The 13,116-nt window shown below is 43.5% G+C and overlaps 1 protein-coding gene across 3 annotated transcripts in view; it reads right to left on the reverse strand.

The window, feature by feature from the left end:
• fer (fer (fps/fes related) tyrosine kinase) overlaps window positions 1-13,116 on the reverse strand; it is a 34,839-nt gene that overhangs the window by 17,550 nt on the left and 4,173 nt on the right. For all 3 annotated transcript variants that reach the window (XM_076284340.1, XM_076284339.1, XM_076284338.1), the window contains exons 2-8: window positions 9,198-9,485; window positions 7,228-7,401; window positions 6,646-6,745; window positions 3,617-3,800; window positions 2,344-2,481; window positions 2,049-2,168; window positions 1,165-1,287 (exon numbers count right to left, since the gene is read on the reverse strand). In XM_076284340.1, the coding sequence (XP_076140455.1) occupies window positions 1,165-1,287; window positions 2,049-2,168; window positions 2,344-2,481; window positions 3,617-3,800; window positions 6,646-6,745; window positions 7,228-7,401; window positions 9,198-9,407 (1,049 nt within the window). In that variant the 5' untranslated portion in view covers window positions 9,408-9,485. The remainder of the gene's footprint in view (window positions 1-1,164; window positions 1,288-2,048; window positions 2,169-2,343; window positions 2,482-3,616; window positions 3,801-6,645; window positions 6,746-7,227; window positions 7,402-9,197; window positions 9,486-13,116) is intronic.

Consider the following 13,116-nt stretch of genomic DNA (forward strand, 5'->3'; position numbering starts at 1 on the left):
CGTGGGCCCTGATTAGCTTGCCGCCTCTTCTTTCTTTTCTCCATTCCTCCCTCCCTCCATCTCTCCCTCCTCCCAAGGGATTAGGCAGCAGACCTTAAAGAATGTTCTGGAAATCCCAGCGTTCCACAGTCCGTCCCCCCCCCCCCCCTCCGCACCCTGCCCCCAAGTTCACTGACACTGTGAGCAGCTTCACTGCGATACTCACACTGAGTGTGTAACCGCTGGCGACCATCAGGATGGAAAAAGCCCAGAATGGACTCATCAAAAAGGCTCTGAAGCCCATCTCCTGTTACACTTCAGTTTATTTATATAGTGATTTAGCAACAACACAGCACCGATGAATACATATTCATCAGTGCGTGCTCTTACTGGGTATTGAACCCATAGCCTTGGTGTTGTTTGCGGAACCTTCTTTTGAGCTAGAGAAATTAAGCAAACAAGTGTGTTGTATGATTCGCCCTGTCGCTGTACTGTACATTTCAAAAGAAAGTTGTTTTGCTGGTTTTCTTTAATCTGCAAGAATTCAACTGAGAACGTAAAGATCCTGTGAACGCTAAGACGCACCTGACCTGCTGGTGCCTCTCTCCTTCCCTTGTTTACAGACTGTTTTATACACAACATCAACGCCAGGCCGAAAACCCTCTCGGCCGCAAAATGAAATGAATGTTGGCTACATTGACATTTGGCATCTTGTATTACAGCCGAGGACTTCGCACACTGCCATTTAAGCTGAGCAATTCTGCAATTTTCCTTTCCTCAGACGCTTGGAAGAAGAGGCCCTGTACTTATGTGGTTTCCCCTGCTCAGGCCCATGGAGCGGCCGCGTTTATGTCAGCGGAACAGGTGGCTGATGTGTTTGTGGAAGACACCGACCGCAAACGCCAAGGGAGTATGGCAGAGCTACACATCGGAGTGCCCACATTTGTGTGTGTGTGAGGTTGACTGAGAAAGGACCGTGCTGACCAAGAGCTGCCTCGGACCTTTTGACGAGGAAGACTGAAAATGTGTGAGAGAGAGGGTGGGAAAGGTTGACAAAGGGCAGGCACAAGCTGACAGACAAGGTGACAGAAGGAGAATGAGAGAAATATAGAGATAGACAGACAGAGAAAGAGAGAGAGAAAATAAAGAGCATGTGTGCGTGAGGGTGTGACTTTTTGTTCTTACTCAGACTTCTTCTCGCAGGTTTTGGTGGACTCCTCAACCTTGTTCTCAAGCTCGACCATGAGGTCCTCTTTGCTGCGTAGGGTCTGCTGGGTGAGCGTGAGCTCATCGGAGGTGGACCTGAGCCTGCGCGGATGAACGACAACCAGAGGCACAACTCTTAAGTCTCAGAGCACAGGGTCAAGTCAGGTCAACTTAAAATCACTTTCTATGGTCATGTTCTCAAATACATGTGCCAAACATACAGGGAAGCAAACTTCTATTCATAGAGCGAGAGAGAGAGAGAGAGAGAGAGAAAGACAGAGAGAAAGACAGAGAGAGGGATTTAGTTATTTTAGAACAAACATGGAGCATAATGTTTACACAAAACAAACACATTGAAGCAAATGTTGCTATAGTGAGTTAAAACTAGCAACAAAGGGCTGTGTGGAAGTGGATGTGTCTACTGCAGTGCTTTCATATGGGCACTTGTGTCGTCTGTCTAAAACCCCAAAAAGGGTCTGTAGGTTTATTATGTGTTGTCTTAAAATCACCACCATCAACAGCTTCTTTTCCCTGTCCACAAACAGACCACTTCACAGCATTTCGCATTACAGTCACTGTGTTTATTTAGAGGCTTAAAGCCATTTCTTGAGGAAAAAATAAACATATCCCCAAGGGGGGGAAGGGAGCCAATTAGCTCTAAACAGATTTATTTGCGTTAGTGAGGCTGGCGTTAGTGAGAGAGGCCTCTGCTTGGACCGCTAAGCAGGATCAGTCTCATAAATATGTGTGCAATACTGCTGTTTGCTTATTGCTGACAGGCTCAAGGTGCTAACCACAAAGATGCTATGAGCTGTTAGTGATGGTAGCAGGCTTTCCTGTGAGGACCGGACGTGTATACTCACACTGCTTGTAAACTGTCTGCGGTCAAATTGTTCCAGAGTATCTCGTTGGCCTGAAGATTCTCCGTCTCTTCTAGTAACGTCACATCAAACTCTACGTTGGGTTCTTTGGTAACAGGAGCCCTGAAAAATATATTCATGATTATAAAAAACAACATTGAAATAGAACACAATGTGACGCATAACAAAACACATAACATACAATTGACAACATAGCACATAATATACCATATTATATTACACAGCTTATGTGCCTAAAACATAATTCAATGAGATGAACTTTATCCCCAAAACTTACTTATGGACTTCGATGAACTGTTCATATTCAGACACTGGGTCAATTTGGTCGATAGATGTGTTGATTTCTTTGTGCGCCTTCACAATCTCGTCTGTTAAAAGACTGGTGATTTCACTGTACTCCTCCAAAATCCCCTTCCTAGAAAAACAATCAATCATAACTTTTACCTATAAGTTTAATGCATCTCTGGAAAGGGTACAATAAGTGACTAATGGTTAAAGGACATTTCCCTGATTTATACTGCCTGTTGGAATATCAAATATAGTGAAGTCAAATCTACTTTGGGGTATTTTTTCCCATCCATGGGACCCTCTCAATTGTCCTCTGTCTGTCTGTCTGTCTGTCTCTCTCTCTCTCTCCCACCATGGGCTCTGTGTCTCTCGTTCCCTCTGTCTCTCAGGATTAACTTCCACATCAAGATGAATAAACCCCCCAGTGATTAAAAAACAGCTTAGGGAAGAAAATACCACACAAGAGTCTGTGATGTCCATCTAATCCCACCCACCACCACCCACATTACTACACTGGATTTGTCTTAGAGAATGCTGTATTTCCATGCAGACGACCAAGAACAGGGGTATACTGTGTGTGTGCGTGCGTGTGTGCGTGCGTGCGTGCGTGCGTGCGTGCGTGCGTGCGTGCGTGCGTGCGTGCGTGCGTGCGTGCGTGCGTGCGTGCGTGCGTGCGTGCGTGAGGCATGGTCACACACCAGGCATGTGTTTTGACACCTGACTCACGGGTTGCGTTTGCATTATGTGAAGATGATGACTGTGTGTTGGCGAGTTTGCATGTGTCCGCCTATGAGCAATGAGAACAGTGAAGGCTTTAACACTCATCAGCTGAGTGTTATGTAACACTTGTACAACTTCACTCCATGAAAGCATAAAATTCTTGCGGACTCCATAGATGCACATTTGCTGCTCTTGTGTGCATGCCTGTGGGTGCATGTGAGCTTATTCTAATACACTTTTTGTCAACACAAAGATCCACGTGACTGAGACAATAAATAGCAAACCTCTTGGAGCAGGAGTCAATAAGAGTAAGTGTGCTTGGATCAACTGTTGTGTGTTTATGTGCATGTGTGTGTCTCAGTCTCAGTGTGTGTGTGTCTCAGTGTGTGTGTGTGTGTCTGTCGTAGTGTGTGTGTGTGTGTGTGTCTGTCGTAGTGTGTGTGTGTGTGTGTGTGTCTGTCTTAGTGTGTGTGGGTGTGTCTGTCTGTCTGTCTCAGGGTGTGTGTGTGTGTGTCTGTCTGTGTCTCCTGCATTTGACTCACAGTGCGACGATCATCTCCTCCTGCATCTTCTGCAGCGAGTCGAGCAGCAGGGGCAGCGTGGTGTCGTGGTAGTGCTCCTGGTGCAGCTGGGCACTGCGCACCGCCAGCACGTACTGGTTGTGCAGGTTGTGCAGCTTCATGGTGGCCTTGTCATAGCGCTCACGCGCCTTCTCCGGTTCCTTACCTGAGAGGGGGGGGGGGGGGGGGGGGGGGGCAGAGAGAGGGGGCGGGGGGGGGGGGGGTAGAGAGACTTTTGAATTTTATGGTTCCTTTATTGACAGTCAAAAAGGAAACCAGGTAACATTAAAACCAACTCAAAATAAAACCTCCCCCCTCCACCCCCCACCCCACCCTAACCAGGAAACCCAAAAAAACAGAGAAAGAGAGAGAGAGAGAGAGAGAGAAAGACGAGAGGGAGCAGGTGAAGGAGGAAAAAGAGAGGTAGAAAATGGATCTAATGACCAACTAACACATTGCTTAAAAAAGGATGATTTGATTTGAGTCACACCAAAAGAGAAAAAAAATTGAGACACAGAGAGGAGGTGTAATAAATCTACAGATAGGAGGCGACGGAGAGAGTCCAGAGGGGTTCTGGGATGCTTTCAAAGTTCTGGGATCTACACTAGAGACTTTAGAAACATCAGTCCCATTAACTTTGCTGAAATAAGTCAAAGATTTAATTTGCTACTGGAAAATATTTACATGCTTCAATGCTAAAAGGATTAGAGGATTTATATGTTTCACAGGCAGACAAAAAAAGGGAAAGATTAAACTTCCTTATCAGGAGGGAATTTGTTTATGCTGTGATTACTACCAGAGAAAGAGTGCATGACCCCTTGACTACTTTTGTGTTAACACGTCCCTTTCCTGGGAAAGTAGTCTTAAGGTCGTGGTTTCAGATCCCTGGGAAGGCACCTCGACACACGGTTTCATTGTATGAAGTCAGCAGAATATATATTAAATAAATTATCTTCCAAGTGATTTCACAGAAAGGGAAATCTGTATGTATCCAGTGGTCCTCATCTATGGGACTCCAGTAGACTGTAGACAGTACATAAGGCACTGAGGCCAAAGGGAAATCCTCTGTAGTCGTCCCTCCTTCCGCCCAAATTCTGTTATCTGGTTTTGTAATTCGTCTGAGTCCGTCCAGATAGCCCACATAAACACATTGGAGGCTCATGCTGATGGCATTGGTAGAGACGCGTGCCAGATGTTCTGGCTTTGCTCAGACAACACGACTGTACCTGACGGCAGGCTGCTTGTGTCTCTTCTAGAAACTTCTCCCGGCTATAAATTCTGTCATAGTACTAGGTCTAGGTCATAGTTTCCGCTAGAAAAAAATGGTGCCGGTCAAAGTGACCGGCAGAGGTTTCGTTTTCCGGACATTTTGATGATATGCCGGTCAAATATCCTATTATCGCTTCTTAATTAGTCAAGTTGAGGAAAACTGGAGACAGGCTATGTAGCTTAAAGAATGACATAATCAGGCTGAATAGAATGCAACATGTTCATTAGCCTGCCTTACGTAAACATGCCTAATAAGATCTAGCCAGTATGTATGTTTTCATGGACAGCAAGAGTCCGCTTCGTTCATTGTTTTAAAAAGGCTACGTTGTTTGTTGCTGCTACCCACGTAATCTCCAGTGGTTCCACTGTTTAACTTGCACAGATGCGCACAGACAAGAATGAGCGCTCACACCACTACCCCCTAAGGCTATGCCTCTTTATTTGATAACAATAAATTAAGAAATGTTTCCTATTCTGGGAAATGTTTAGTTTCTTTTTCTTTTGGTCCGCGGTTCAATGATACCGTTTAATTGTGCCGGAAATTATCCGCGACCAGCAATCTCCTCGTCGAGGAGGCCCTAACCCTGCAGATCATAGACAGAGAAAGCATAGGCCTACTGTATGCTTTGGGTACAGAACACAGTTGCATGTCCAGTATACACGGAGAATGACAGTGTCTTGGATCGGTCGCAACCCCACTTCCAACGTCATGATTCCGACAGATACGCCCGACACTTCTGCTTTTTATCTGGTGGTGGTGGAGTTGACCGGACATCTGAGGCTTCAGACGTTACCAATTTATCATCATCCATCGCGTCTGGCCTCGGAAAAAACTTTTAAAGCTAGTCTGCCTGGGCCTGGCCATGTTTGAACCGCCTCACTCATTTGTTCGTTGTTTAACATGGACGTGTTAAGCGTGCGCTTCCTATTTGAAATGCAGCATAGGCTATGGGTGTTGTTTAATAGCTTTCAAATGGTACATTTAAAAACATAGCCAGAGGACGTATTACTTTAATATAGGCTTACATTTTAAGGCTTATTCTCAAATTCAGATTGCGTTAGGGGGACGGGATTATTAGCCAATTTCAATCGGATAATTTGACCGGAGATTTAATTTTGTCGGACATTTCATTTTTTTTCCGGCCAATGTCCGGTAATTACCGGACAACGGAAACCCTGGTCTAGGTCCAACCGCATGTTTTGAATGTGATTTACTGTATTAATAATTTAAAATGTTCTACAATAAACAATTAAACACAATTATAACTAATGCGCTTGTATCTCACAGAAAGGCAGTATATTATTGATTATGAAAACATGGATGAGTTCAACTTTATAGTTGCAAAAGTTGAACTCAAGTTCAAGTTCCTTTGTGAAGTTGTCAAGCAGACTAAATCGCACGTTCACTAACTTTGAAATGGAGTCCAGCTGCTCCAGGGGAGACTGATAGCATCTCTCTGAACATCTGTTTCACTGGCGCTCTCTCCATCTCTACCAGACTAGCACACGTGACATAGACAACTTGTCTTTCAGGTATCTATTCTTGCTTCGTGAGCATGACAAAAGATAAGTAGAAAAATGCCTTGAAGCCTGAGGTAAACCATCCTATGACCAATTCTATTACACTCTGCTGAGCCCCCCCCCCTCAAAGAAACAAGCAACAACATGAAGGTAACAGTCCAAAGTTCCAGTTATCCTCCCAGGAGCCAAACACATACAGGTGAGAAGGGGTCAGGCGTTACCTTTTGCTACCGCTTCCCGGTACTTCTCTTTGGCACAGTGAGCATCCTTGGTTAATTGCCTGTAGGTGCCTTTCAACTTTTCCAGGTCATTTTTAGTAACCTGAAAGAGATCATAAAAAGACAGCACATTGTATTACACACAGATCAAATGTTTAACTAACTTTTCAGTTAGACACCAATGACCGAACAAGATTTTATTAAACGGCTGCAATCGTCTGAAGTTATGTTTACAGCATCTTTTTTATATTCTAATGCAGAGTTAAACAAATTGCTTCATATGAGGATGCCCTTTTGATACTTTTAAACATTTTCACATCATTTTCACAGATACAAAACCTATTTATAAACAGAACAAACAGACCTGAGAAATGAACCTTAGACAAGGGAAAAAAACACATTTTTTCCACTGAACAGGAAGTTTTAGGTTCTTCCCTTTGATCACCTTTTTATACATCTCATACAAGTGTGACCTTTCAGCTATGCAGAGCAGCTCTCTTCCTTCAGAACAGGTTTGTGAGGTGGGTGGCAGACGTGTCACACTCTGTGTGTGTGTGTATGTGTCTTCCGCAAGGTGTCCATTACCTTGTAGAGCTCGGTCTCGATCTGCTGGTGGACCGTCTGGTAGCTCTTCTTCACCTGCTGCTTGTCCTTGATCATCATGGTGAGGCGGTGCAAAGGGCCCGAGTTGAGCTCCTCAGCGTGGGACTTCATGATCTTACTTAGGTGCTCCGTCTGCTGCACCATGTTAGCCCAAGACTGATGGAGAGAAAAAGAGAGAGAGAGGGAGAGAGAAAGGAGACAGAGACAGAGACAGGGAGAGAGAGAGATGGTGAGATAGAGAGAGAGAGAAACAGACAGAAAGATTGTGAGATGGAGAGAGGGGACAGCAGTGGGAAGAGATGGAGTGGAGAAAGAGACTTTTTAAAACCCCTTTACATCATCATACTGCTGACACTCAAAATGGCTAGCCACACTGCAGCTATGCCAACTCCATGGAAAAGGGTCATAGATCACCAATAAAAGATTGCCATAATCAGTAACTCAAAACAAACACTTGTCTAAACATCATCTGCGTGCAAAGAGGGCAGACGTTGCTGGATAACTGGATGGGAAACCTATAGACAGAGAGAAAGAGAGACCGACACACACAAAGAAAAGACGGGCAGTCAGACAACATAGAATAGTTACAACAACTTATGTGCGCCAAAATGTAACTTTGGTATAGCCATGCTTTAATAAAGCCCCCTTTTTTTGAAGAGTGCGACAGACTTTTCTACTCATTTTTTTTAAAAGATATATATTTTTGGGCTTTTTTAGCCTTTACAGGACAGTACAGGACAAGGCAGTGAAGAGATGAGAGGAAACGAGTGAGAGATAGAAATCGGGGAATGACCTCAGGTCGGACTCGAACCTGGGTTCCCGTGGCTACTGAGCCCGTTCGTGGCACTGGATGGCGACCCTACGGCTGCACCCCAGCCCGCCTCCTTTCTTCTTTCGCCGAAAGAAAGGCGGCGGGGTCACAGAGGGAGTGAGACAGACACGTATAGGCGAGGGAGAGATCAGAACATTCTTTAGCTGTGTCGAGCACAAACACCAATAAATTCCTCCGGACAGGAGAATCCAGGACAGTGCACTGTGTTCAATCCACATTTCACACTAAACATGCCAGCCAGCCAGTCCCCAGACAACCAACCGACTCAAGCTCCGCCTCTTTGCACACACCCAGGGCCAATCCCACAGAAGCACCACTGTCTACGGCCTACATTTACGTGTAGCAGAAACAGCCATAGTGACTTACCGTTACCAATGCGACTCATTTTTTTTTTGTTTTGCAACCATTTCTGATTAGCGACAGACAGTCGCAAGAGGCGATTTTTCCTCTGGGGAACACATTTCCTTCAGCAAGCTGATATCCTAATGTGACATGGTTCTGCATTAGTGCTGGTCTGACTGACGAAGACAGGTTAATGCAACCACAAACCACGACAACTCAAAAACCACAAAAAAAAAAAAAACGTTCTGGCGACTTTCTTTCTTTCAATAAATGGGTGTACCTCGATTTGCACTCATGAAATCAAAACATAGAAAATCTTCCATTCAACCACGTCCGACAGAGACGCACTACACTTCCTGTGTCACAGCTGTCCAGCAGGCTCATTCCTTCTGGTCACAGTTAATAAGTCAGTAGCGAAAGGCCTCGAGCAGGGTGTTGCTGTTACACTAATTAGCAGCATGCAGAGCAGAGCCACAGATCATGCTCATCTGGGGCACTACACTACATGGACATTGGGCAAACACAGAGTATATCACTAAATCCATCGGAAAAGGGCCTGGAGCATTAAAATAGTGTTTATTGCACTCCTAATAAAATAAGGAGACCGACTCAGATAAATACTTTGCGATAACTGTTTTGCATTCTTGGCCAGGTCTGCCAAAGACATCAACACCTTGACAGACAAACTATCAAAACAAATAGAAGAAAACAAATTTTAAAATAATAAACGGCGAAAAGAAGTTAAGACCATAACCTAGTGTTGTGCTGTGAGCGTTACCTTGGAGACGGTGCTGATGTAGTGCACCTGCGAGGAGTTGTCATGCTTATCCACCTGCTGGCTGATGTTGAACAGGAGTGAGGCATACTCCTTGTCGCTCTTGACACGCAGCGTCATGAAGCGCTTGACCGTCTCCAGCAGCTTGAGCTCCCAGTCCTGCAGCTTGATCAGGCCCTCGTGGGAGTTGCGCAGGTCCCGGCCGAACCCCATGGTCGTGGTCGCAAGGCACGCGGAAGGCTCGCTCACGTTCCAACGCAAGGCAAGGTGGCTCTCAGGTCTGCATCCTTTCTGTGCAAGCAGAGAGAGGAAGGAGACCTTGGTTAGGAGTTTAGTTAGTTAGATAGATACAGTAGATAAAGATATATACTTTATTGATCCCCAATGGGAAATTCAAGACACACACACACACACACACACACACACACACACACGCACACACGCACACACGTTTTGCATGAGGTCAGTTTCCAGAAGAGTACATAAAACACAAAGGATCAGGTGACTTTATGGTTGCCAAAGTTCATAAATAAAAAAAACTACTAAAAACTATAAAACACTATGCATAACACAATGGTAGCGATGACACAAAAGGAAAGACCAAAACAAGAACAAATGATCAAAGCACATTAAACTTCAACACCATGCTCATAAATTAAACATCAAGCAATCTCAACAAATTGTACCTCATTATCAAGCCTTTCACTCACACACTAAAAAAAAAAAAAACATCAACATAATACAAGGCAAAGACAAAACCACCATCTGTGTCAGGCAAGAAAGCAGTTAGCACTCATTAGTACACATTTTGAGTTTTGCATCTGATGATTTTCCAAAGTTCAACTTCAGAAAATAAAGCTAATAAACCCCTGTTCCACACTTGCTCTCAAACCAGAGACACCATTATGTACTTCAGGTGTTTGAAATGGAAGGACTGTTTCTGTTGTGAGTATATTAGCCACTGCTAGACCATGGCTACATTGACAGTAGGGCTGCAACTAACAATTATTTTCATAGTCGATTAATCTGACGATTATTTTCTCAATTCACCAAGTAGTTTTTTTTAATCACTAAAATGCCAGAAAATTGTCAATGAGTGTTTCCCAAAGGCCAACAATATGTCCTTAAATGCCTTGTTTAGTCCTTGTACCAAAGTTTACCACCATAGGAGAAGTAAGTAAAGCAAAAAACAGTTACGTTTAAGGAGACAAAATCAGAGAATGTTGAGGCAATTTGAGGCACTAATTGATTAATCGATAAATTGTTGCAGCCCTAATTCCACAGCCCCCAGCTGTTAATACCACAGGCACTGGGAATTACTTCCTGAGTCAGGACACAGCCATGTTTTAAACATGACCCCCTCTGACTTCTATACATACTGTTCTGACGCTCAACCTTGAGCTCATTTGATGTGTTCCTGGTACAGTCGATATTACGTCAGCTAGCTGTATTATTTCCTTTCAGGGCTGGTTGGAAACTGTTGGGCAATTACAGTATGCCACTTTGCACATCTGTGTTCCAACTGTTAGTTCAGCATTCCAGCTTTTAGTCACCTGCTCTATAACTGCTTGCAAACAATACAAAGGCACGCTCCACTGCATAACATGAAAGTACTTGAATAATGTATCTGCAAACATTGAGTGACTGATAACATTGGAGAGCACACTACAAGCCTAATCCAAGAAAACAAGTTTGGTAATTATTAGTGACCAAAACAATTTAACATTCACATGATAAAATAATAAGGCTAACTGTAAATAATATGGTCTACAGAAACTTCAGAGATACTTATCTTAAAAATGAATTAACTCACTACCTGAAAAGAGAACCCATTTTTGAATTAAAGGAAAAAGAAAAACAACCTAGGGTCTATTTTTAGAAGCTAACAGGTTCAAACTCTTCTTTGAGGGCATAATTACATTAATTGGTGGAGTTGAGCAAGAACGTTGTTTGCATTAACACCAAATTGGCTTACAGTGAAAGCCAAGCGGGCATACACGCACGTCAAAAACAAACTAATTTACACCACTGACAATGTTCAAAATAGAATGACACTTCTGTGGTAGTGTGATGAGTTTGTCTACAGACAAATTGAAGTATTGTAAGCATTGTACTGTAAGTGTTTTTCGAAAGGTGAATAAACGCGAGAGGAGATTTGGCTACTCTCCTTACACGTTCATTGACAGTGGTTTGCAGGAACACAGCTAAGGTAGCCTAAAAATACACGATTCATAAAATACATTTTTTAGAACCTTTCGAAACACTTACAACGTTTACAATACTTCGATTTGTCTGTAGACAACCTTGCCACACTACCACAGAAGTGTCATTCTATTTTTAACATTGTCAGTGCTGTAAAATAGTTTGTTTTTGACGTATGCCCACTTCACTGTGACTATAAGACAATTTGGTGTTAATGCAAACAACGTTCTTGCTCAAAACTCCACCAATTCATGTAATGATGCTCTCAAAGAACAGTTTGAACCAGTTAGCTTCTGAAAATAGACCCTAGCTTGTTTTTACTCCCGAACATTCCTTTAACCAACTTCTCACTATTACAATAGAGTCTATGAAATGTGGGCCAATCACCACGCGAAATACACACCTCAGCCATCAGGCCCCATCACATCTAACATGAGCTAAATTCAGTTTCTCTGGTGACGTTCATGATAAAATCTAACAACAATTGATAAAGAAAGCATTTTTCACCATTATGTGACAAACTATGTATACTTGTGTTTGATGGATTCTTTGTGTTTAACAGACTGTGTGTGTTATTTGCACAATGCTCTATGGTTCTTTTATTGACCGCCGGAAAAACCTGTCACCCGATGCTCAGCTCAGTAGACCTTTTGCAGATACACCGCTTAGACAAGTGACAAATAGTCCTGTGCTCAGGATGTGGCCTATCTGAAACAATGCTCGAAAACATGATCTGTCTCACCACATTTACACACACACACACACACACCCTTAAGCCCACCCAAAGCCACAGGCCCAGACACTGCTCTGTCAACCACTAATCTTACCCACCCTCACGTCTCCTTCAGCTCACCACAGCTGCAACTGGGGAAAAAGGCACTCAAAAGGAAAACAACCGAAGATAAGACATCTGAGAAGTCCTAGCACTACACTCTTCTGTTCTAACAGTTTTACATTTTGGAGGTCATTTTAACCTAGAATTTAACTTTGCATTAAATGTTGCAGCAGACATGTACTCGAAACGTAAATAGAAGCCCCTCAGTTTACCCATTGGGGTGTAATAGGACCAACCGTGGCCAAAACCCCCAACAACGAGCAGACTGTTTGGGCTAATCACTGGCCATCCCTAGAGGTGGGTTTTAATTTGCCAAAGAGCTCGGATAAAAGCCCATTATCGGCATTATCAGATGCCTTCTGTCTACCACCTTCAAGCTGTGTGTGTGTGTGTGTCTGAGTGTGTATGTCTACATAGCATCTCACTCCAATGCTCTACAGTCGTAATTCCACCTCCTCTCTTGTGAGAGAATCTGCCGGTATGGTACAAACTGTACTACCCATATATGAGCCCTGAAGGGCAGTGAAAACTGCAGCACAGGACAGACTTGCTTCTCTCTGGAGATCACACAGGCTGTCTGTTCAGTGTAACTGTCAGGAATGTAACATCTAAAAGCACTGCTCCATTATGTCAATGAGGTGTTCCAACCAGAAAACACTAGCCATGTATTCAGAGGCCACAAGCAAGACAATGTGGGCGTCATCTCATTTCCATCCATGCAAAATAGTTAACTGGCCTTAGCCTCACAAACACAACTACCTTTATTGTGATATGCTAATTGAGTAAATAATTAACCTTCTGATTTGCACTGTAAATATTCACATGAAGTCCTTGCTCCAAAAATATGCAAGTACCCTCAACCCTTGTAAGTTTTTTTAGCCAGTG

Source organism: Alosa pseudoharengus, unplaced genomic scaffold, assembly GCF_046254945.1.
Source record: "Alosa pseudoharengus isolate Yale_2024_CS ecotype anadromous, Long Island Sound unplaced genomic scaffold, YU_APseudo_1.1 YU_APseudo_1.1_scf_14, whole genome shotgun sequence".
Lineage (NCBI taxonomy): Eukaryota > Metazoa > Chordata > Actinopteri > Clupeiformes > Clupeidae > Alosa > Alosa pseudoharengus.